General features: G+C 30.2%; 5 protein-coding genes across 10 annotated transcripts; 3 read left to right on the forward strand and 2 right to left on the reverse strand.

Moving 5' to 3' along the window:
• Positions 1-1,473: 1,473 nt before the first annotated feature.
• Positions 1,474-10,184, reverse strand: LOC124951967 (AN1-type zinc finger protein 6). 3 transcript variants are annotated; one of them, XM_047501128.1, is made up of 5 exons: positions 9,889-10,184; positions 4,619-4,831; positions 3,546-4,004; positions 3,202-3,370; positions 1,474-3,083 (listed from the first exon to the last, which is right to left on the reverse strand). In XM_047501128.1, exons 3-5 carry the CDS (start codon positions 3,819-3,821, stop codon positions 2,935-2,937), a joined length of 594 nt encoding a protein of 197 aa, XP_047357084.1. In that variant the 5' UTR covers positions 3,822-4,004; positions 4,619-4,831; positions 9,889-10,184; the 3' UTR covers positions 1,474-2,934. The 3 variants fall into 3 exon arrangements, with proteins under 3 accessions (XP_047357084.1, XP_047357085.1, XP_047357086.1); XM_047501129.1 differs by lacking the exon at positions 9,889-10,184 and adding an exon at positions 4,911-5,150; XM_047501130.1 differs by lacking the exon at positions 4,619-4,831.
• Positions 10,185-10,569: 385 nt separating this feature from the next.
• On the forward strand, positions 10,570-17,368 carry LOC124951964 (transcription initiation factor TFIID subunit 1). 2 transcript variants are annotated; one of them, XM_047501121.1, is made up of 11 exons: positions 11,502-11,762; positions 11,825-13,396; positions 13,491-13,852; positions 13,924-15,141; positions 15,230-15,472; positions 15,566-16,004; positions 16,110-16,252; positions 16,363-16,500; positions 16,626-16,761; positions 16,840-17,052; positions 17,149-17,368. In XM_047501121.1, the coding sequence occupies exons 1-11, from the start codon at positions 11,636-11,638 to the stop codon at positions 17,319-17,321; spliced, it is 4,764 nt and encodes a 1,587-aa protein (XP_047357077.1). In that variant the 5' UTR covers positions 11,502-11,635; the 3' UTR covers positions 17,322-17,368. The 2 variants fall into 2 exon arrangements, with proteins under 2 accessions (XP_047357076.1, XP_047357077.1); XM_047501120.1 differs by having other exon boundaries at positions 10,570-13,396.
• A 267-nt stretch (positions 17,369-17,635) lies between these two features.
• On the forward strand, positions 17,636-19,646 carry LOC124951966. The gene has a single exon (XM_047501126.1). The coding sequence runs from the start codon at positions 17,805-17,807 to the stop codon at positions 19,197-19,199; it is 1,395 nt and encodes a 464-aa protein (XP_047357082.1). The 5' UTR covers positions 17,636-17,804; the 3' UTR covers positions 19,200-19,646.
• On the forward strand, positions 19,626-21,320 carry LOC124951968 (beta-ureidopropionase). Its single transcript, XM_047501131.1, has 5 exons — positions 19,626-19,736; positions 19,868-20,118; positions 20,196-20,584; positions 20,648-20,965; positions 21,137-21,320. Exons 1-5 carry the CDS (start codon positions 19,642-19,644, stop codon positions 21,194-21,196), a joined length of 1,113 nt encoding a protein of 370 aa, XP_047357087.1. The 5' UTR covers positions 19,626-19,641; the 3' UTR covers positions 21,197-21,320.
• LOC124951965 (peregrin-like) lies at positions 20,041-25,064 on the reverse strand. 3 transcript variants are annotated; one of them, XM_047501124.1, is made up of 8 exons: positions 24,825-25,064; positions 24,352-24,631; positions 23,410-24,253; positions 23,004-23,303; positions 22,754-22,928; positions 22,265-22,683; positions 21,800-22,168; positions 20,041-21,724 (listed from the first exon to the last, which is right to left on the reverse strand). In XM_047501124.1, exons 1-8 carry the CDS (start codon positions 24,939-24,941, stop codon positions 21,544-21,546), a joined length of 2,685 nt encoding a protein of 894 aa, XP_047357080.1. In that variant the 5' UTR covers positions 24,942-25,064; the 3' UTR covers positions 20,041-21,543. The 3 variants fall into 3 exon arrangements, with proteins under 3 accessions (XP_047357080.1, XP_047357079.1, XP_047357081.1); XM_047501123.1 differs by having other exon boundaries at positions 23,410-24,271; XM_047501125.1 differs by lacking the exon at positions 20,041-21,724 and having other exon boundaries at positions 21,914-22,188; positions 23,410-24,271.
• Positions 25,065-26,441: the final 1,377 nt, after the last annotated feature.

Consider the following 26,441-nt stretch of genomic DNA (forward strand, 5'->3'; position numbering starts at 1 on the left):
CTGACAATTAATTTGATATTGTCTACATAGTCAGAAAAAGTCAAAGTATAAAGTTAAGTATCTTTCGAAATTTTCCATAAATCATATGTAAAAAAAAAGAAAAAAAAAAAAAAAAAGAAAAAAAAGAAAAAAAAAGAAAAAAGAAATCAAAACTTATTAGTATATGCCATCATGTTTTTATACATATACTAAATATTTTTTAAGTATAGTGTATGCTGAAATGTTATAAAGCATTTGAAAGAATTGTTTTACATTGATATAACTGTACTAATTATTTACAAAGTAAAACAAAAAAATGAGAAAAAAAAAGCAAAGTATGACAATTTATAATATTTTGATGAATTTTTTTCACTTGAAAAAATTTTGTTGTATTAATGATAAATAGGAAGTAATATTAAAGATTTGCATTTTCTGTACTCTCAATTATTAAACATATTTGATTATTTAAAAAATTATTGCTGTGGCCATAATATAAAATGACTCTCGTCTGTATTATATAAAATAATTTTTATACACTTAAAAATATCAATTTTAATATTATATTTTTAAAATTTAACTCATAACAAAACTTTAAATAAATATTTATATTGAAATATATATATATATATATATATATATATATATATATATATATATATATATATATATATATATATATACATATACATATATATTGAAATATAATCATATAATTATATAATGAAATATAATTTGATATATATATATATATATATCAAATAAATAATTCTTATAACAAGCATTAACTTTTATTTAATTTGCAATGTTTTTCGAGCTATTACATCACAATGTTTTAAAAAAACAAGTATTTAAAATTGATTTTATTTTCATTTTAAGCTTTTTTACAATAAGGTAATATAAAATTATAAGGTGTTCATTATTCCCCATGTCAACACATCATGAAACCATTATAAAATTAATACCATTAATACACATTCTTATTTTTTTACATCGTTTTTATTCATCTTAACCAGGTATTATGGAAATATTATCCCATGAAGAATATATTAAAAAAAATTATATAATGTATTAGTTTATTTATTTATTTATTTTTTTTTTTTTTTAACGTGACTTATGTCATTTTGCATTACAGCCACACATATATATATAAGAGATCTCATTTTAAATTATAAATTGTTAAAAATCATTGATTATATATAAGAGTTATATTAACAAGAATCTCTTTGAGATAACATTAAGCAAACAATTTCTTCGTTGCTAATGTAGAAGAAAATAAATTATATGTATATTTATATATTTATGGAAAATAATTTGTTCTCTTTCTTTGCAATATTTACCAATGTTTAAAGCTCGTTAGAATTAATAACAAATCAGAAAATGCTTTCGTTGAGAGTATTCTAATTATATAATAAAGAAGTACGTATATATGTATATATATATGGCAGCACAGTCTTGACAACGCTTTGTCCCAAAATGATATAGATAACATAAAAGTATCAGTTACTTCCCTTTTTTTTATTTAATCCAGCAATTATTATTCATAATTTCATTGTATTAAGATGGATGCATATGAATTTATTTTTAAGGAATTAACATATTATGAACACAAAGTCCATAATAGTTTCCTTCATTATATTGCAGTTGATTTTGCAAAAAAAAAAAATACAGTAAAGAACGGTCTCGTAGCACCATTTTAACATAAATCTTATAATGAGAACAATATTTTAGGATGATAACGTAGAGACGAAGATTAATTATGTTTTAACAAAGTCCTTTAGAAACATACACAGTGATCACCATGTGATAGTAGCCTTCTCTACAATGTTCATATATCTTTTACATTTTCTAATGCTGATCGTGTTTTTTGCCAGCTATTCTTTCTTTTAATGTAATATCTGGGATCTAGAGAAACGTTATTACTCAGTTTTCAAGCACTGTAATGCAGCACCGGAATACCTTGCACAGCTACTCTATAAAACTCACAAAGAAAAAAAAAGAAATGAAATAAAAGAAAAACAAAAAACTAATTAATGGTTTTAGTAGTGCTAAATATTTATACTCTATGTTTCAATACCCGCGGAGAAAAAACTAGGAATAAATATCTTCATAGAAGGGTTTTTCTTTAAAAGAATTGCTGCGACAGTGTAAATAATTGATTTGCATTATAGATTGAAACATATTTAATGAGTAATAATGCTGGTTATATTCACGTGAAGTTGCACATAAACACACAATACTACTTATACTTCATTGCATTATTTATGAATCAATAGACTAATATACTTAATAATTATTAGACTAATCATTAACCTAAGATTGTGATCACCCATCAATATCAGCCATTATCTAAGCAACATTCCCTTCTTGATATAGAAACAAAACAGCAATATATAAAATTTGCGATTAAATTGAAATTGCTAACGAGATAATTTTAATTGTTTGCCGACTGACTGACTGCACCAAAAATTCTGGATCTTCTTAAAAACAAACTTTATCCGCGAATTTTTGCGTTTAAGTAAATTAATAATAAACATAATATAGAATAATAATAAATTGTAATAATCATAAAGATAATAATAGGTAATAGTAATAGTAAGCTGGCAGCAGTTAGTAACCAGATATATTCTCAGTTAGAACTCTCGCTAGATGACAATCTGACATGGCACTGATGTCCAATTTTGAAACATTCACACTCACACACTCATTCTAATTGGCAATCAAACAAATCATTTGCTGTCTGATGTTCTATTTCTCTACCCCCTTTCAATTTTCTATCTGAAATTAATTTTTTTGCACCTCTTACACTCTTTGTCATTCATACTTTTCTGCATGTATATTTCACTCCTAAACACACAATCAGCTGCCAGATAATTTATCTTGTTTCTTCTGGGTTTTATATTCTGTTTGTTTATATAGTTATATAACCATTTTCCCAACGACTACACACTAAATAGTTCAAATTTTTTGCACTTTTTCACCAACAACAACTGGATTATTGCGCCGTATCTCTTGAGCGCCCATTTCTCTATAATCAAATTTGCAGTCGTGCTTATCACTGTATCGATGCACGGAGCAGAATAGTCCTCCGCAACGACACTCAAATCCTATAAATGTAAGAAAGGTTTAGATGATGTTGAATATGTATATAACGATATAGAATAAAAAAAAAAAAAAAAATGTATATAACATCTTTCGTAAATATTAACAAATAATATATCTTACCAGTTAATCCAACTTTTTTGCGACAAACAGCACAACGATTTTTCTTCTTCTTAGATTCTTTATCAGTCTCTTTGCCATCGAAGCACTCATCTGTATCACCACTACTCACTGAACCTTCAGCTACTGTAACGCTTACTCCTACTTCACTGTCCTGATCTTCCCTGCTAACCTAAATATATTACACAATATTTTATGGATTATTAAGAAAATAATACAAGAAAATAAGATTAAATTAAACAAAATAACGAGATATATGTCAAGACTAAAGAATAAAATTTAAACATAAGATTTGATATCTTATTGATCAAAATTACTTTGATTAAATATATATTACAATAACATACTTCTTTAGGATTGGGTAGATCTGTCGTTGATTGAGGTATAGTAGGAATGGTAGGTTGGGCTGTAGTCCCTGTAACTGCAGGACTGCCAAAACCGCTTTGCAACGTGCCAGCGTTACCAGAAACGGTCTGTGAAGTTGCAGCTGATACTGGTGGTTGTTGTTTCTTTTTTAAATTTTCTTTGTAGCAAAGAGAACAGAGTCCATCAGTGGCTGGCGAGCCATAAAATCCACAACCGCTGCGGCACAAAGCTTGCATTGGATTAGATTCACGTTCCATTGTGACCTGTTGTTACAATATTTCTGTGCCAGTAAAATTGACTTTTCTTCTATGATATTTGAAATCACTGTCTTTATTAACAGTGAATAGGTATAGTCAGCTTGGCACAGGATAACTAACTGTTTTCTGCCACAGCTTTCTTGCCGATCGCTCGTTTACGACCGCGTGTCACCATGTAGTCACCTATTACAAAGAAAAGAATTTATCAAGATATATTTCAATATATCATATAAATAATTGAATTATTTTTATTCAAAATTATTTAAAACTTCATCAATAGGATTATATAGAACATTTGTTATAAAGTTTTTAATAATCGCAAGAAAGCATTAACACCGAATAATCAGAGAGATTATAACCTTTAAATAATATTTGAAATATCTGCACTTTCTTAACCAATATTACAATTTTAAATATAAAAGGAATAAAAAAATAAAATAAAATAAAGAGAAAATAATAAAAACGTATGCACTGTTATTTTAAAGTCAAATAAAAAATCATATTAAATTAATTAATAGAGGAAAATAACTCTTAGGTTCACATTTATTAAAACGTAGAAACATTATATATTGAAAAGGCAATAAAGAAATCTTGTTTTTAGAAAAATAACGAATAAATGTTTTCAAAAATTCGTTGGATAAAAATTACACGTAAGAAAAAATCCTAGAGATATAATGAGTATGAATTTAAAGGAATTCGTGGAAATTTTTACTACGTCATCTTTACGATCTGATTTTCTCTCGGCGCAATACGACCTTAACAAAAGGCGTGAAAATAGTGAGTGTGATATTACTCACTTTCCAACACGTAGTCGTGTTGCAAGAAACGTACAACATGGAGTAGAAGTTTGTTCCAAGCATTTAAGTAAACGCTTCGTATATCCGTATCGTGCTTAAATATCGTAACAAAAAAGAGTCCGTCGAGAAATTGTCGGTTGTAAGTCGCCTGGCGAATCTCCGCGCACTCTGCTGAGAGTTTTAGCACGTAATCATTTTATTTCACCCACCGATCTGTAATAAAGCGTTGTTAAATATTTGTAACTTTGTTATTCAATTGTTCGATACAATCTCGAAGTGAGAGAGAACATACAAGGACAGAACACAGAGCGATGATAACGACGGCAACGACAGACAAATGTTTTCATTATGGCGATCGGTCAAAGAACATGTAGGCTATGGACGAATACGCACGTAGGGTACGCGACAACAAGCAGCATTCACAAGTATTTTTTAACCAATTACTGCCAAGCTATACTTAAATTAACGTAATTAAAGCCATATTACAATTTTATTGCTTTCGTCAATTTCTATAAAAGTATGCAACTACTTATAATGTAAAACTATTTTCACACATACATTCACACGCACACATATATACGCGCACACAGTGCATATCAAATGAAAGTAATATATTCGAATAAAATAATTGATATAAATATATATATATATATATATACATATATTTATTACAGTCAAATTATTTTTACTACATGATGACTTTAATAAAAAAGATTATTATAAGAAAAGTACAAGACACACTTTACGTCACAATATATGCACATCATACATAAAAAGAAATAGAGTTTTAAAAAGAATCAAATGTTTTTACTTTTAAAACTACACAGGGATTAATCTTAAATAGTATTGCTCTAGGCGCCACGTTGCATAGCAAATGCTTAAGAACACTGCAGATGGCGCAACGAACGGAGCCCCGTGTTTCCACTCTTACTAGATCCAGGGATTTGACCCGAGCAGAGCTTTTTAGCGCATGCGTGGTTAAAGATCTTACCCGATGTGCTTAGTCTTATAAAATTAAAATATATATAGATATATAGTTAAGTATACGTAGTGTATATATATATATATATATATATATATATATATATATATATATATATATATATATATATATATATATATATATATATATATATATATATATATATATAATTACTAGGAAATAAATTCTACACACGTAACTACACTAATATGTTGTAGAATTATATAGTCGTAGGAACTAAAAATGGAGTGTTTAAGCGTACAGAATTGATTTAGAAAGAAAAAAAAATCATTAACATCGAAAAAAAAAATGCTTATACTGAAATTACACGTGCTCTCCTCCTATAAAACAATGATCTCATATAAAAATTCCTTAAATGGAAGATAAAGAATGACGATAAACTGAAAGATTTAATCGATAACATGTGAATAATATATTTATAGGATTTTCATCAATTACAACAATAGTTAGAAAAGAGAGTAATTATATCAAATAGCTACTTTAAGGTTGCCCAAGGTAAAAGTGTTGTTCATGGATAAATACGAGGGTGTGGACGAACGTCATCGTCGCCTTACTGCGCATGAGCGAAAAATATCCTATATTATCTGGCATCAATGGCTTAACCTCCATTATTATTACGTAGATCGGATGATATTTTTAATATTTAATTTATAACATGCAAGGGGAAAAAAGAAATATATTTTACATGAGAAATTAATGTAATTAATATAAATTAATTTTAATATTGTATAATAGTATATCAAATTCACGCATGTTCATGATTCGTAAAAATGACATGCTTCTAAATGGACTCGTGTTACTTTAGTAATATTATAACAATGTTAAAACAAAAAATTCTAATTAATAATATCATTCGGAAAAAAATTATTAACTGTACATTAATAAAGAGAAATCGTATGTCACACAATTAAGAGAATTCTGTTTAATAGAAAATGTTTACAATAATATTGTATGGATCAATGAAGATATTTCTCATTTTTTTTTCTTTTTTTTTTTTTTTTTCATTCTTTCTTTTTTATTCGAAATTGGTATCAATAACATTCTCATACTTCGCCTTCTCCTTATCGTGTTTATCTATGGTGCCATATTCAAATATCACCAGATTCCCGCGATAATCTATTTTTTTTTAAATAAAATATATAGCAGATGCAGTTTTTAATAATATTCCCTAGAAAATTTTATTTATTTATTCTCTCTCTCTCTCTCTCTCTCTCTCTCTCTCTCTCTCTCTCTCTCTCTCTTCTTTATTTCCTAAAAAAATTTACAAATTTCAAAACGATTCGTGTCTTAAGTTTGGTTATATCGTTCGATTATAAATCATAGTCATCATAAATTTTAATAGTTAAAAGAAAACAATACAATTAGATTTTCTGTAATTACAATATAACTTTAATTACTTAAACTATATATATATATATATAAATATATGTATAACATTTTATTTAATTTCCATTTCGAACTGTGTATAAATATTTAAAGATGAATTCGATATAATACCAACATTTTAAAGAGATTTATGTAAAATTAAAACAATCGATTGAGAAAAAAAAAAAAAAAGAAAGAAAAAGAAAGAAAAAAAAAAGAAAAAAAAAAAAGATCTACAAAAGCAAGACTTTCTCTCTCATTCTCGACAGAACTTCAGGGACGTATCTAGTTTTATGTATTAAATTAAGAAAAAGAAAAAAAAAAACTAAAAAGAAATAAAAAGGTAATTTTTTTATTTTGTTCTCGCGCGATTAGAATATAATAAAAAAGTATACACAAACGATACAAATAATATATTCAAATCAAAATATGATTAGGAAATCTATTCGTATTGTTAGATAATATGCTTCATTTACGCTATGTATCGTTACCGTCCTGACAACGTGCATTATGTTTTATAGATTTTTGACCTTTACAAAGTCATACAATCAAAGTAATGTTATCTTAATTCTCGTATGATCTATTCGTTAAAACATCAAGTAATCACCACATCTGTTTCGATCGTAACCGAGATTAAATGAATAAAAACTAGTAGGCAAATCATGTAGTAATGCCTTGAGAGAAACTTATTTCAAAAAGTAATACAAATCGATCAAAGCATCTGTCACAAGATATTTTTCGTTACCTTTTATCGTATAAAATAATTATCTCAAAAGATATTTTCTCTCTCTCCCCCTCTTCTCAATCCCTCTCGCGCTATCGTCTATTCTCGTATTTTGTCTATTTCAGCAATTAATTTGGATAAATGCCAAAATCAAACGTTAAATATAATACAAATTTTGATATCGAAAATAACATTGTTAAGAATTTAGAATGTATGTCTATATAATCTCGCACAGAACGAAATCTCTTATAATATAGAAAATTTTATATTAATTAGTCGATTATAAATCATATATCGATTAACACACGCGTGGGCCCGCGTGCACGCATAAAAAGTAATTTACATGTTTTAATATCGGAACTTTTTTTTTATGTCATCGTAGTAAGAAGTCAGACATGAATCGAATTTCATATGAAATAAAGAGAAAAAAAGGGAAAAAGAAAATAAAAAGAAATAATAAAATAAGCACACTCACGGTCAAACGATTTTTAAAATCTGCCGTTAATTATAATATTCCCGACGAATATATTGAAAAAATTTCTTTAGATAAATAAAGTCTACACCACGATATATATATATATATATATATATATATATATATATATATATATATATATATATATATATATATATATATATATATATATATATATATATATACACAAAACTAACTAAGCAGCGATCTTCAATTCATCACGTGACATAGGGATTCATTTCCTCTTATTTAGCGTACGACTATAATATACTACACATAGAGATGCCACGAGAAGGAAAGTAATGTTCAACAGACATGAGTATCTAAAAATGCCTTTATACTAAATTCTTAGTATACAAGAGAGTAGAGTTAGAATGCACTTTACGAAATAACGAGTTGAATATTTCGAAAAAGATCTATAATAATCACATTTCAAAGAATTTTTATTATCTCGATATCGCGAACGTACGATGACGATGATGACGACGACGACGACGACGACGATGACAATGAGAAGTCCAGCACAGGATCACGTGTAACCGTTATTAACCAACTTTAAAAGTACGATAATTTATTCACGAAAATGTTAAGTAATTCTGCTATTAAAGTAGAATAGAATATTTAAAATAAAATTCCCTATTTATTTTTATATTCATTGTACGACGAGTATACCATTTCTCTTTAATGAGTTAATGTCGAACGGAATGAAAGTCTGATAAGTACCTTTCGACACTCTTTATCGACTTCCTCGTCGCCGTTCCGATGCTACGGCAAAAAGTCATCTATGTGTATGTGTGTGTGTGTGTAGGCGAAGAATATAAATAGAGGAATAAGAAGTTTATTGAAGTCGGTGATATCGCTGCGAGGACTTTGAAGGTATGCTATGTGATATTCAAGCGCAACTACGACGACGACGACGACAACGACGACAACGACGACGACGAAGACGACAAAGACCGCGACGACGATGACGACAAAGACGACAAAGACAATGATGAGGAAGACGATGACGATCAAAACTATACTGCTGCGCGACATTTGTAGATGGCGATACGCCAGAAGGAAAGGGGACAAACAGAGAGGAGGAGGAGGAGGAGGAGAAGAGATAGATAGAGAGAGAGAGAGAGAGAGAGAGAAAGAGAGAGAGAGAGAGAGAGAGAGAGAGAGAACTATTCAAAGGGATGCGATAGAGTTAGTGTGAACGGACATACATTAAACTACATATATGTAGTTAAAATTGGAGTAAACCTCGCGCTATCATAGTGATAATAATAGCAGTTATCGTAATCGTAGCCGTTGTAGCTTTAGATTCGCGGAGCCAGAGAACAACGCAACGCACGCAAAGGCTATCGCCGAGGAACAGTGACGAGAAAGGGAGGGAAGGGAGGCAAAGAGGGAAGGAGTAAGAGGAAGGGAAAGAGAAAGAGCGAAGACATGGCTACCATCCTTGAATACGCACTTAGCTCACAAATTGCGTCGCACATCCTTTGTTTCGTGCAATGGACATTAAATTCTCATTTTCCTTTCAGCCTATTTTATTTTCATGAAATTTTCACTATTATTCTTTGCGATTAAACGTAATATCAGCATAGCGGCTATCGATAGAAAATGATTACGTAGTAGAGACTAGTGTAGTGGCTATTTGATAAAAATAGTTTTCTTCCTCGGGAGAGTAACAGGCGGTTTGGGATTGCGACACTTACCGAAGGCTGTTGCGGTGTAGTGGAGCGCAATATGTCAGCTGACTTGACGTGTGACCGATTGTAATCCTGCATCAGTATCCGACATAATTCTCAGCAAAACATCAACCTTTTATTGTCAATGAGACACCTGCTTACCAATATTTAAACGGTATGCACTGTTTCACAAAGACACCGGGAGCAAATAAGCGTTTGAAACAAACTTAAATATTCCCACGAATGTACCCACCGATCGCGGAACGGAAGCCACCAAAGCTGCGGACACAGGAACAAGTACTGCCGATGACTGGTGCAAAGTTAGATCTCTTACTTTCCCCCACTCTCCTTATACAAAGCTCCCCAAGCGGTTGAAATACGAAGTTACCCGAGGACGACCGAACAATCGCGATCTCGAACGATCCCTTTCGACCTCCATAGGAATCGATCATTATTATTTCTTTTTATTATTTATTTAAAATCTCGTAGAAATAATCACAATGATATCGATATATTGTAAAAAGTTATTATTACGAGCGATAAAAGTTATTAAATATTTAATAATAGAATATATTTTTCATATTGTCTGTACGTGACATTGAATATTTTTATATGATTGGTCGACAGTAATCTCGCTTCGAATTATTATCCAATCATATTTGTAATACCGTATTACTAATGCTGAGATTTGTAAACACGCCATTAATTTAAAACTGTATATAGAAAGTTCTGCATGGAGCTACGTTTTTACGTTTAACTTGATCAATCTAATAAATTCAATTTTATCGTTTTATTTGTCATTCTTTTTGTGTATACCATAGAATATAAACGTAACTCTGGAGATTATTTCGTGCAAAAGTGCATTTATGTTATATTTACAACTTCAACGAACGAATATTGGCTTGTATATTTATACATATATGAAAATATTGTTAGTCTTATAATATATTAAATTAAAAAACAATGGGTGATTCAGAGGAAGAAAATGATAAAGACTTTGCATTAGGAAATATGACAGGTTTTTTATTTGGCAATATCGATGACAACGGTCAATTAGAAGATGATATTCTTGATCCTGAAGCAAAGCAACATTTAGCCTCTCTTGGTCGACTCGGTTTGAGTTCATTTATCAAAGAAATGATGCCAAATGAAAATAGTAATGATGAAAACAATATGAAATTAGATAATTCTAAGGAGGAGACAACATTATCTACGTCAGAGAAAGATGTTGATTGTCTTGTAAAGTCACCGTCTGCTCTTGACTTTTCTGACATAAATGAATTGGCTGATGATATAACTGAAGATAGCGGACCAAGCAGTATATTAGATCCAAAAATTGAAAAGGAAAATGCAGATTATGATGCAGATGATGAAGAGATCATAAATAAATCTGATACTCAATTAATGCCACCACCACCTATACCAGAAGAAAAAGAAACACTCACAGCAGAAGAAGTAGAAGCAGCAAGACAGCGTAAACTTGAGACACCTCTGGCTTCTATGTTACCTTCTAAATATGCTAACATTGATGTAACTGAATTATTTCCTGATTTTCGTGCGAATAAAGTTCTTAGATTTTCAAGGCTATTTGGCCCTGGAAAACCAAGTAGCCTACCACAAATTTGGAGAGGTGTCAGAAAGAGACGTAAAAAAAAACGGCATCATGATGTTAGAGATTCCGATTCTGGATCAGATCAAGACGATAGAAAACCTAAATTTAAAGGTTGGATAATGCAATATGGACCAGATCCAAATCTAGATTCATATCGTTCTGATGATGAAACCAAGTTATTATTACCAGTGGAAGATAAGGAACAAATTGGTAAAACCGGAGAAGCTGGTGAAAATGGTGATATGGGACCAAAAGTGGCAGATTGGCGATTTGGTCCTGCACAGCTATGGTATGACATGTTACAAGTTCCTGAAACTGGAGATGGCTTTAATTATGGTTTTAAAATTATAGATAAGTCAGACCAGCAAGATAATAAAGTAAGTAATGATCAATTTTCTGATGATGCTTTTTTAATGGTATCACAGTTACATTGGGAAGATGATGTCGTTTGGAATGGTGATGATATAAAGCACAAAGTAACACAGAAGCTAAATAGCAAAAATAATGCAGCTGGATGGGTTCCATCTAGTGTAAATAGAACAGCTCAAGCATTTAGTCAACCAGGAAAAGGTGGAACGGTACCGGTAGCACCCAATGTACGTTTAGCAACTTCACAAATTACCACACCATTACATATGCAGTCACAAAAAGCTAAAGTAAATATGAATAAAGGAAATCAGCAGCAACAACAAAGAGAAGAAAATTATGATGACACTTGGTACTCTATTTTCCCAGTTGAAAATGAAGAATTAGTATATGGGCTTTGGGAAGAAGAAGTTATTTGGGATCCAGAAAATATGAAAAAAATTCCTAAACCCAAGATACTTACATTAGATCCAAATGATGAAAATATAGTTCTTGGTATCCCCGATGACATTGATCCTGCACTTCTTCATAAAGATAATGGACCCCAACCAAAAGTAAAGATACCACATCCACATGTTAAAAAAAGTAAATTATTATTAGGTAAAGCTGGAGTAATAAATGTTCTCGAAGAAGATACACCTCCACCACCACCGAAATCACCTGACAGGGATCCATTTAATATATCAAATGATACATATTATATGCCACGATCATCAGAAACAACATTACGCTTAAAAGTTGGAGGTGGTAACTTAATACAACACAGTACACCAGTAGTAGAATTGCGTGCACCTTTTGTTCAAACACATATGGGACCAATGCGTCTTCGAAATTTCCATAGGCCGCCATTGCGAAGATTCAGCCATGGCCCACTTGCACTTCCTGATCCACATAGTGTTCTACCTCTGATCAAACATATTAAAAAAAAGGCAAAACAAAGAGAGCAAGAAAGAATTGCATCTGGTGGTGGTGATGTTTTCTTTATGAGGACACCTGAAGATTTAACAGGAAGGGATGGTGAAATAGTCCTTATTGAATTTTCTGAAGAACATCCACCATTAATGAATCAAGTGGGAATGTGTTCAAAAGTAAAAAATTATTACAAAAGAAAAGCAGGAAAAGATCAAGGTCCACAAAAATACAAGTATGGAGAAACAGCTTATGCTCATACCAGTCCATTTCTTGGAATTCTTACGCCTGGTCAAAGCATACAAGCTGTTGAAAATAATATGTACAGGGCACCAATTTATGAACATAAAATTCCTGAAACTGATTTCCTAATTATTAGAACCAGGCAACAATATTATATAAGAGAAATGGATGCACTATTTGTTGCAGGCCAAGAATGTCCTTTATATGAGGTACCAGGACCGAACTCAAAAAGAGCAAATAATTTTGTAAGAGATTTCTTACAAGTCTTTATTTATAGATTATTTTGGAAATCTAGAGATACACCGAGGCGAATTAAAATGGATGATATTAAAAGAGCTTTTCCTTCTCATAGTGAGAGTAGTATTAGAAAACGATTAAAACTTTGTGCCGATTTTAAAAGAACAGGTATATTTTATTTTTCTTATTTTTTATATTGTAAACTAAACACGAACAACTTGTGTGTTAGGCATAAGTAATCTATATTTTAATTTGTTTACAGGAATGGATTCCAATTGGTGGGTAATAAAGCCGGACTTCAGATTACCTACAGAAGAAGAAATCAGAGCTATGGTATCTCCGGAACAATGCTGTGCTTATTTCAGTATGATTGCAGCAGAACAAAGATTGAAAGATGCAGGATATGGTGAAAAATTCCTTTTTACTCCTCAAGATGATGATGATGAAGAAATGCAATTGAAAATGGATGACGAAGTCAAAGTAGCCCCATGGAATACAACGCGTGCATATATCCAAGCTATGAAAGGAAAATGTTTATTGCAGTTAGCTGGTCCAGCTGATCCAACAGGATGTGGTGAAGGTTTTTCATATGTTAGAGTACCAAATAAGCCAACTATCAGTAAAGTTAGTGTAATGTTTTATATTTTAAATGTTGCACTTTTTTTTTTTTTATTTAATTAACGTTTGCAATATAGGAAGAACAAGAAGCACAACCGAAAAGAACAGTAACAGGAACAGACGCAGATTTAAGAAGACTTTCATTAAATAATGCAAAGGCACTTCTTAGAAAGTTTGGTGTTCCAGAGGAAGAAATAAAAAAGCTTTCACGTTGGGAAGTTATAGATGTGGTTAGAACATTATCAACTGAAAAAGCAAAAGCTGGAGAAGAAGGTATGACAAAGTTTTCAAGAGGTAATAGATTTTCTATAGCGGAGCATCAGGAAAGATATAAGGAAGAGTGTCAAAGAATTTTTGATTTACAAAATCGTGTCTTGTCGTCCAATGAGGTTTTAAGTACAGACGAAGGTGAAAGTTCAGAAGAAGACAGTTCTGATATAGAGGAAATGGGTAAGAACATTGAGAATATGTTATCTAATAAAAAAACGAGTACTCAATTATCCCTGGAACGGGAAGAGCAGCAGAGACACGCGTTACGAAAAATGATGATAGATGAAGTCCAGGAACAAGACAAAAAACCTAAAGAGAAAAAGAGAGACGACGAGGAAGACAATAATCCTGTTAATAATTTTGGCACGCAACAAGGAAGATTACTTAAAATTTATCGTACTTTTAGAAATCACGAAGGAAAAGAATTCACTAGAGTTGAATTAGTTAGAAAGCCAGCTGTAATAGACACTTATTTAAAGATAAGAAATTCTAAAGATGAAACATTTATTAAACAATTTGCTACATTGGATGAAGCACAAAAAGAAGAAATGAAAAGAGAGAAAAGAAGAATCCAGGAACAATTGAGAAGAATAAAACGAAATCAAGAACGAGAACGTATGCAAGGTGGTTCCATTGGTACAAGCAACACTATCAATCCTATGTTTGATCGTAGTGGCACTAATACTCCTACCACTACATCCTCTACTAGTATCCTTCCATTTTGTAATTACCAATCAACTTCCCCAGCTTCTAAACATCCTAAGCCTGAAATTTCTCCTTCTAAACGTAAAAAACCTAAACTGAAACCAGATTTAAAATTAAAATGCGGCGCTTGTGGTAATGTAGGTCATATGCGAACTAATAAAGCTTGTCCATTGTATCAAAATAATGTAACTACTGCACCAGTTAATGTTGCTATGACTGAAGAACAAGAAGAAGAAATAGAGAAGCAACTTAATACTGATGATCAAGATCTTGTTAATGTCGATGGAACAAAAGTTAAATTATCATCTAAATTAATTAAGGTTGTACAATATTACACCAGAAATATTTTCTATAAAAATATATCATATCTAATGTGAATATTCTTTTATTTGTAAATTTGTATTATAGCACGCGGAAGAAATGAAAAGACGTACTTTACTTCTAAAAGTTCCAAAGGAAGCAGTGAATTCAAAGAAAAGAAGAAGAGCTACTGGAGACGATCATTGTGATTATCTTAAGAGACAACAAAGACCAGCCAATCGTCGTAGAACCGATCCTGTTGTTGTTATGTCAACTATGCTAGAAAGCATTCTAAATGAAATGCGAGATTTACCAGATGTTCAACCATTCCTTTTCCCAGTTAATCCGAAGGTATATATTTTAATTTCAAGTAAATGATTGATAAACACAAATGAATTTGATGTGTGAAATCAATTTATGCGTATGTATTAATGGTTTCTTTAGGCTGTTCCTGATTATCATAAAATCATACAAAGACCTATGGATTTACAAACAATACGTGAAAACTTGAGATTAAAGAAATATCAAAGCAGGGAAGAATTTTTGGCTGATGTCAATCAAATAGTTGAAAATTCTACACTTTATAATGGACCAAAATCCTCATTAACAGTAGCAGCTAAACGTATGTTAGAAACATGCGTAGATAGACTTGGTGAAAAAGAAGATCGTTTAATGAGACTCGAAAAAGCAATTAATCCTCTTCTTGATGACAATGATCAAGTTGCTCTTACATTTATTTTGGATAGTGTTGTCAATAATAAATTGAAATCGATGACAGAAGCCTGGCCATTCCTAAAACCTGTTAATAAGAAATTAGTGAAGGATTATTATAATGTAATTAAACGTCCAATGGATTTGGAGACAATTTCAAAAAAAGTTTCAGGTGAACTGCAATATAATTTTTTATGTGAAATTATTGTTATAAATATATATATATTTATATATATAATATTTTGATTAATTTTGCATATACATATATTTTTTAAAGCTCACAAGTATCATAATCGTCATGAATTCGTTAGAGATATTGAACAAATTTTGGAAAATTGTACAATTTATAATGGAAAAGAATCTCCATATACGCATAAAGCTGAATTACTTGTTAAAGTCTGTAAAGAGACCTTAGACGAGGTAAGATTAAGAAAAATAAAGATGTTTTCTTTTTATTTTGTCAACATACATTCTATATTTTATAGTTCATTATTTTGACATCGTAAAATTAATAAAAACATATATTGCAGTATGACGAGCATTTAACTCAATTAGAAAACAATATATTGTTGGTACAAAAAAGAGCAATGGAGCAAGCAGATATAGATTCTTCATGGCTAGGTCCAGATGAAGAGAATTATACTATCGTAGAGCCTGAATTCAGAGGGGTAAGAGTTCACGAATCAAATCTAGTATGATATTAATAGGACAATTGATTAATATCTAATATAATTAATATTTGTAATTAATTACAATTGTGTGTTTTTTTTTTTTTACATTTATTCTCTCTCAGAGTCAAACTAGTTCACCAGAAAATCCTTTTGGAAAGTCAAGCATGGATGATTTTGATTTTGTCGATGTGGAAGGTGATATGGAAAGTGATGCTGGTAGAAACGTACATTCAAAGAAAAAAGATGTACTTGAAGAAGGTAAGAGATATGTGTATCAAAAAATATTTTAAAAATTTAAATGATTAATATATTACAAACTCTTATTTATAATTTTAGATCTACAATTTTCTAGTGAAGATGAATTTGATGAAGTTCCATTTGGAACAGATGAACAATCTGAGCATAATGAAATGGAAACACTTGAATTGAATGAAGTTAGAGAAGGAGGAGTAGTTTTGGCTGATGATGACAGTCAACAAGCTGCAGAAGCAATGGTACAACTAGGGAATGTTGGATTTTATATGGGAGAACAACAATTACTCCAACAAGGTATAATCGACTTTAAAGAAAAAATAAAGATAGAAATTAAACAACTATCTAAATATTATTTAAAATAACCTGAAATATTTATAATATTGTTCTCAGATGAGAGTATGGATGTCGATCCAAATTACGATCCATCAGATTTTCTATTGGCTGGATTACCAGCACGAGAAGATAAAGCTAATACTGAAAATAATATTGCACAATGTAAACAAGAAAATCAACAGCAACCTTTACAACAAGAAGAAGACGTTGGTGGAGATCTTTGGTTTTAAGTGTATTAAAACTGAAAAATAAAGTATTTTATATTGTAAAAATTTAACAATCTTGTATAAGTTGAGCATTGTACATAGATATCTGTGATATATTCTATTATATATATAATGGTATCCATAGATACAACAAAACATTCTGTTCTTTTGTAAATATTAAATTTCTATACATGTATAATATTGAGAAGCTACATAAAAAAAAAAAATATATATATATATATATATATGTAATCTACTATTTGAAATACTGTGAAATCTCTTTTGCAAAATTGATACTATAAAATGGTATTGATTTTCAATGATCTCCTTCGCATCATACACAATTACAACTATAAACATAATATTATATTATATTAATATTAATGTTATAGAAAAGTTTTGTTTTAATGATTACTACAGTTGAATCAATAATTACAGAATATATATAAATATTATTTTTTAAATCCTTTACGCTTCCAGATATATAAAGATAAAACTCTTAACAAAATGATCCAAATAATTCAAACTGTCAATCAAAATCAATTAAAAGATTATGAACCAGACATAATAATGACATATATAATTAAAATACTTTTTCATTACGGAGAAACATATAAAATTGATGTATGTGAATGGAAACGTCGACGAAAAATACGACTTGCACAAAATAGTTATCATCATTTATTGGAAGTATATATTCCTGGAAAAACAAAACAGATTGTACATGCTGTCATTAATACAATTAACGAAGATAAATTATGGAAATTTGAGACCTTTTCTTTAGAGATAATAAATAACTTAATGGATCATGGCATTGATGGTTCAGTAGTGGTTCATACAATATTGAATTTAATAGAATCAATAGATACAAATATATATGACATCAGAATTATTATCAAAATTCTATATGAAATATTAGATTCTTACGAATGGCCTGAAACTAATGATACAATAACTGTGATAGAAAGACTTTTAAATTTCTTTTATAGAACTATAATAAATACAAATACAAATACACAGGATACATTACTTTTTTCTAAAAAACTTAAAAAAGGTTTTGAAATATGTATCAGAAACATAATTAAACATTTATCCAATGATCAACTTCTTATCATTGTATATCATATGTGCTCATGGACTACGCAAAAAAATATGAGTGATAATATTATATTGGGATTCGGTAGTATTTTAGAATATACAGCTTATATGCATCAAACAACTCTGTATGAAAAAACTCTAACACCAATAATATTTCCCTTATTGATGCAAATGATAGCATCCAATAGTAAAATAATCAGTTTATTAGGTAATAGAGTTATACAATATTTGATAGATCGAAAAAAAAATAGATTAAATTTTAATACTCCCAAAATTTTTTTTGACAATGTAGACTTTGATTTAAAATTAAGCAATTATTATAAAGAAGACAAAATATTTCTTAAAATTCATCGTGAAATTTTACATGATAGCCTACTTAAGAGTATTTTGAATCATCGTACATCCCGTATGAATTTAGAAACTAGTTATTGCACAATATGTATCATAGCAATCGAGGTTCCTTGCGGTTTTACAACTGCAGCATTAGTTTGTTTAACTATGAACTTACAAGACTTAATTTTAAAAGAAAATAACCCTCATAGTATAGCATCATATCATATACATGCTATTGTCATATCAATTATGTCTCTTTTATGTTGGATTCATAAGGCTAAAGTTTTTTATAAATATGTCAATAAAATTATGATGGAGAGAGCGGACTGGGCTCCACACTTAAATCCACCAATTCAGTCTGAATATAATTTTGCAGTACATCATATTTTTTGGTACAAACCAGAATTATATTTTATTGATTGGGAAACGCGATATTGCTTATGGAAATGTTTTCGCCTTCAAAATTATTGAAATAATAACCTTAAAAATAACGTTAAATAAAGTATTATTATATATATCCTTCCTTTTTAAAATATAAGAAATAAAATATTTGTTTTTATATACTTTATATTCGTCTTTTATAAAGACAGTTATTTATATAACGTTAAAAATAGCAATTCTTAAAAACGCACTGGATATCATTTAATGGCAATAAAGTATCAATAATAAATGCTGTTGATTATATGCATTCGTACATGTAAATCTTGAACTATTTTTCAACTTGATAAATAAGGTTGCTCATACTACTTTAAATAATACTTAGTCTCTTATCTGCACGATATGATTACTCTGACCTGAGAAACCATTTTGGTCATAATAAGAAACATTATTTAACGATAAATTTGATCCAAATTATTAGTCTTCTTGATATTTCTAAATTTTTGTAATTCATCAATACAGAAATAAATCAAATATGTACGAATCAACTATCGATGAAATTTTAAAAGTGCATTTACCAGATGATGTTTTGCCAGAAATTAATCGTCTTTTGTATGGCCGCAAAATAAAGTAAGATTTAATAAAAATGTTTATTTGATTGCTTCAAAAATAATAGGTTATTCATACAAAATATCTATTGTTCTTTCTATATCTTATCATAATCATACACATTAAGTAAAAACATTTTAATATGTTAATAGAAAATTAGATTTAGCAGATTGGAAAAATGACTATAATTTGGAAAGACAAGGTTGGATATTAAATAGTATTGTTGAAGAACAATTACGTCCTAAACGCATTGTACGTGTAGGATTAATCCAACATTCAATCGTTTTACCAACAACAGATCCAATAGAAAATCAAAGAAATGCAATACATAATAAAATAAAAGAATATATTGATTATGCAGCTACTTGCAAAGTTAATATAATTTGTCTACAAGAAGCTTGGCGTATGTTTATATATATATATATATGAGATAAAAATTTACATCATAATAATTTTTATAAAATGATAATTGTATTATAGCTATGCCATTTGTATTTTGTACAAGAGAAAGATATCCATGGTGCGAATTCGCTGAGGATGCTGAAAATGGGCCAACAAATTTATTATTATCAAAATTAGCAAAAGAACATAATATGATTATTATTTCTCCAATTTTGGAAAGAGATAGTGCTAATGGAGATACTTTGTGGAATACATCTGTTATTATTAATATAGATGGTAAAATTATTGGTAAACATCGAAAAAATCATATACCACGTGTTGGAGATTTCAATGAATCTACGTATTATATGGAAGGAAATACAGGACATCCTGTTTTTGATACTTGTTATGGACGCATTGCTGTTAATATATGTTATGGACGTCATCATCCTTTAAACTGGCTTATGTTTGGATTAAATGGAGCAGAGGTAAATATATTGTAATTTTCTTCTTTCTGGAATTTAAACTAAACGAATTTAAATTATGTTTAGATTGTCTTCAATCCATCAGCCACTGTTGGTAATTTATCTGAACCTTTATGGCCTATAGAAGCAAGATGTGCTGCAATTGCTAATAATTATTTTACGTGTGCCATCAATAGAGTTGGGACTGAAATATTTCCCAATAAATTTACGTCGGGTGATGGGAAGCCATCTCATAATGATTTTGGGCAGTTTTATGGTTCCTCTTATATTACTGCACCTGATGGCACACGGACCCCAGGTTTAAGTAGATCTAATGATGGAATACTTATTGCAGATTTGGATCTTAATCTTTGCAGACAAGCAAAAGATATATGGGGATTTAGAGTAAGTTTTTTTTTTATTTTATTTTAATTTTTTTTCCTTTTTTCTTTTTTTTTTTTTAAAAATAAGTACAAATATTTCCATATACGAACTACATCAAAAATGTCGAATATATGTAATGTTCAATGAGTATAAATCATTTATAAAGAATTAATACTTAATATATTTTTTTAGATGACCCAACGACTGGACATGTATGCTAATGAACTTGCTAAATTCGTCCAACAAAATTGAATATTGTTACATAAATTATATGTTTCATTTTATTAATCTTATATGTAAATATCAAATAAAATATAAAAACGAATGAAATATATTTAAGCCAGAAAGCATAAATATACATATACATACACACATATATATATACATATACACACATATATATATATATATATATATATATATATACATATATATATACACATATATATATACACATATATATATACTTATAAAATTATATAATCATTAAAGGTATTTTTTAAGAATGAGTCATAATCAATGTATTACAGAGTGAATTGAACTAACTATATAACAAATTGAAATAACTATAAATTGCAAAACTATGTAAGATGCATGAATTAGATGTTTGATCCTGCGTTTAACGTAGTATTATGTGTCTGTTTTCGGTAATGCAAAGCTTCTTGATAGGCCTTTTTTACTGCTTTCCTATCAGCAGGTTTACGCGACTCTATTAGTTTAGATTCATCAAGTTCTTGGGATACACCCAATTTTTCTAGTTTTTCGCCTGGTAGCCATTGCCTGCATTAAAATGAAAAATATAGACATAATGATATTGATAGAATAAATATATTATATTATTAAGTTTTTTTTTACCATGTACGTTTCGTATCGAAGAAAAGAACAAGGAAAACTGGTTCTTTGTAATTATTAGCTAGTACCAATACATCATCAGGAGGGGCTGGAATAGGTACACCTTTATGTATGGTACCACGAGGTGTATTAGGGTCTATAATCAAAGCTGGATACCAAGGATATCCACGACATTTAGCCCATACAAGCTGTAAAGCTTCTAACTTTCCACTATTTCCTGATTTTTCATTAGTTTCTTTATTGGCTTCATGTGTATTTAATCTCTGTTTTTCTTCTTCTGGATCTGGTGTAGCAGATCTGCTTGTTGAACAACTACTACAACTTGATGATTGACTCTCTCCTTCACCGGCATCACTGTCCATTGTTCCGCTTCTGTAAATTTAATTAACTTTCTGTAGAGAAATTTAGTTAAAAAATATTAATTTCTATATACCTTTTCATAGATATAATTCATATCAAATTATTTACCTATACACTTTGAAACTGTCACTTTGTTTCTTCTGATTATTTTCTGGAAGGAACATTTGTCCACTTCTGCTAGCACGTGCTTTGGCTTTACGGGTAAACAGTACAGCTGTTCTTCGATTGACACCACCTGCACCAACTTCTTTTTCTCCTGTATTTAATTCCGTTTCATTGCGATTACGATTAGATCTTTCTCTTTTTCTAGATTTCGAAGCACTTTGTTCTGTTTGACAAAGAGTATTAAGTTCTGGATAATCTTTACAAGCTTGTTCTATGAGCAAACCACCTTGCTCTTTCATTTTCAATCCTGCTTTGTAAAACATGGTATCTTTACGATTATAAGCCAAACAGTTATTGACCATTAAATTGAAATCTGTTTCAAAAGCTCCAATAGTGTCATATTCCTGCTTCTCGATTTTAATCTATAATATATAAAATTGTTAAAAAAAAAATTAAATAAATAAATAAATAAATATATACATATACAATTACCTGCATTGTAGAAAGATCCATTGGATGTGAAACTATATCAAGATAATCAGGAACTTCTTTAGTATTAACTGGTTGACCAAATACATCATTAACATCTCTTAATTTAATAGCTTCTAATAATGTAAGCAAAATACTTTCCAAAGGTCGTAATTTAAACCATAAGCACTTTTCTTTCCTATAATATACACATATTATTTCAAATGGTTTTTCAATAGGTATTCTTAAAAAAGTAATATAAAAAAATACCTACACTTTGAATAATTCTTTCTTCAGCTTTTCTCGTTTTCGTACTAATTCACATAGCAATCGAGCACGTTCTAAATCCTGTCGTAAACATTGCCAATACTTAAGTTGACGATAAAGTTCTCCGCGTAATTCACTATCTGGAGACGGCGAGCAATTACCTCCTAATGGAGGAGGCCTTGATTGTGGATGTGAACTTTGCAATCTTCTAAGGAGAGGTACACCATTTCTATATTGACGTTTCAGTGTCCAGTATGCTATAAGACGTTGAATCAACTGACTTCTCTTTGGGAGACCTTCTGCTAAACTAATTAATGTTTTCTAGATTACTATACATTCACAATTATATTTCACGAACTATAGCTTTTCCCTGGATGATAAAGTAAAAAATGAAAAACCACAATATATTTTACCTAGCAATTTCTTTTATACGTTCAGGTGGTATTGTGGGTATGGATATAACTGGTGCAGATGAACTCTTTTTATTAGCAATTGCTCTTCGTCTTGCATCAGCAGGATTTGTAGAAGGCTGATAATCTGCTGGTGTATGTGTTTCACAATATGCTGTTTTCTGAACTAGCATTGGTTCTCCATTAGCAGGTTGTACTGTTCTCATACGCATACAAAGACCAGCTTGTTGTGCACAAGTAACATGAAATGCTGCATAACAGTTAGTTTTATGACACTGAATACATGCACCTGCACCTCTACGTTTACAAACACAACAAGTAAGTCTCCAACGAGCTGCAGGAATACTTTCTACGCTGTCTATTGGTTCTAGGAAAACTGTATTAGCAAATCTTACTTCTGGTATCCACAATGCACATACTACATGAGCCCATGTAGCTGGACGATCAGTCTGTTTGAAAGCACCACCTCTATTTGGACACAACACACAATCGACGGCTCTAGATGGACTTTGTAAACATCTTCTACACAACCACTGTCCTTCAGGAATATATGGTACACCATAGCAATCTTGATGAACAGCAAGATTGCACATATCACAAAACAAAATAGCATTACTATTCTGACATTCTCCATCCATACATATACAACATACTGCATCCTCATCAGCAGCAATACCAACTCCACCATTACTTTCTTGTTGAAAATAAGATTCCTTTTCTAATCTATCCATTAATAATTCAAATATATCTGGTTCTAATGGAGGTAAAAGTCCTGAGGCTATTCGTCGTTCATTAACTATAGATAGCCATGCAGTATCTTCCTCATCCAGATCATATTCTACTTCTCCTATAACAACAATACAAACTTTATTTTATAACCAGGATTTTGTAATTCTTTAATAATCTTTAAGTAAGCAGAAAAATTAATCATTAAATCATATTTACCATCAAGCTCTTCGCCACTCCGTTCCATAAATCTAACATAAGAATTTGGAAGAGGTTCAGCTTCACCAAGTTGCCTTTCATATCCTTCTATTTCTATAACTTTTGCAGTAGGTAAACTATTCAGTGTGTTTTTATCTTCTTTATCTTTATCAGAATTAGAGTTTTCCTTCGAAGTTAAATTTTTCTCATCCTGTTCACTACTTTCAATAGTTATAACCGGAAGTGCTTCAGCTATTTCTATTTTAACAGGTTTATTACTATCCTCACCTATTGGATTTACCTATTAATAATAAATAAAATTATTTATGTAAACAGATATCATTAAATTAAGTTCTTGAAAATATTAAAATCGAAATAACCTATACTATACATAAATTATAATATAAGTGTTAAAGAAAGAATAACATTTATTTTTAATTACTATATAAATGTACAAGCTTGCGTTAAAAAATAACAACAATAATCATACATACTAAAACAAACTTTGTTGCTTCTTGTACATTTAGTACTTCATTATTTGAATTGTTTGTGCAATCATTATGAACACCAATTCTATTTCTCTTTTTTTTATTAGATTGTGGAGTATTCATCTTCTATTATACTTTGTTTAAAAAGTTCACAAATACGATATTTTTCTAAATTTAAATTCAAAACATCTTTACAATATCTTTGGATACAATGTAATGATATAAAAAGCTTCACCAACACGCTATTGCATGTGACCATCAATCGGTAATAGATGTACTACGTATCGCGCGTGTGATTTCAGCGACAGATATGGCCAAAGTATGAACTACAAGTGCATAGAGGAACCATTTTCAATATGGACCAATCGTGTCAATGTAAGTTCAAACTTTTTAGGTTAAAAACTGTTCATGTATATTGAAAAAATCAAGTTGATATATGATAAAGGATTTTGTATGTAGTAAAAATAGTAGTACATTAGGAAAGAAAAATTCATACAAAATTAATTGAAAAATATTTATTAACTGTACAAAATTATCATATTTTATATTCTTATTAATTATTTATACAGCCATTTAAACAGTATTTAAATAGTATTTAAATAGTTATTTAATCGAAATTACATGCGATGGGATAAATAACATAAAATATAACATATAAAAGATAATAACAACAGCAGCAGAAAGAAAATTTTATTTTATAATTCTTTTACATCTAATCTTATAATATTATATATTAAGGTATGATTAACAATGTAAAATATGAGTATTTTAATTCTATTTAGATATGAAAAGAGAACATTTTGGAAATAAACATATGAAATGAAAATATACATCCATTCGCTCGGTAGTACTTGCGTTAAAAAATTTACAATTACACTTTGCAAATAATACCGACCCAGGTCTCACCACGTGGAGGTTGCTGCATGTGGAGACCCACGAGCTAACGGTGACTCTAATTTACTCTAAATTCTTTTGAAGAATTATTAATGATATAAAATGGAAATATGTTAATGTTTAGTTGGAATTAGATTGAAAAGATATTGGAAAAGTAATACAATATGCAGCCATTCGCTCGGTAATACTTGCATTTAAAAATTTACAATTAAACTTTGCAAGTAATACCGACCCAGGTCTCACTACGTGGAAGTTGCTGCATGTGGAGACCCACGGACTGACGGTTACTCTACTCTAAAATCCGCGTTCCGCGATACCGATCCGCGATACCTTTCCGCTTCAATGCACTGGCTTCTTAACTAACAGGGTATGCGCAGCTTAGCTACAACACACCTCTTACAGATAGCTCCACCGATGTACCGTCCGCTTCAGACATAACGGATTATTAAGCACATCCGAATTCGTGCTTTCCGAATTTCGAACAATCAAAGCGCACTCCTTAGAAATACTAATCGCGTCACGACACCCACGTGTGTGTTATAATTACGTAGATTCTACTGTTAAGCCGAAATTCGCGAAGTACCCCCCTCGAAATATCGAAAAAATCAAACGAAGTCCACGGTAGGACCTTTAATCGCGCCCGAACACCCACGCGTGTGTTAGAAAAACGATGATTCTACTCTACAATTCGCGTTTTCGATTCGAACAATCAAACGTAATATAATCGCG

The sequence above is a fragment of the Vespa velutina genome, chromosome 10 (assembly GCF_912470025.1).
Source record: "Vespa velutina chromosome 10, iVesVel2.1, whole genome shotgun sequence".
Classification (NCBI taxonomy): Eukaryota; Metazoa; Arthropoda; class Insecta; order Hymenoptera; family Vespidae; genus Vespa; species Vespa velutina.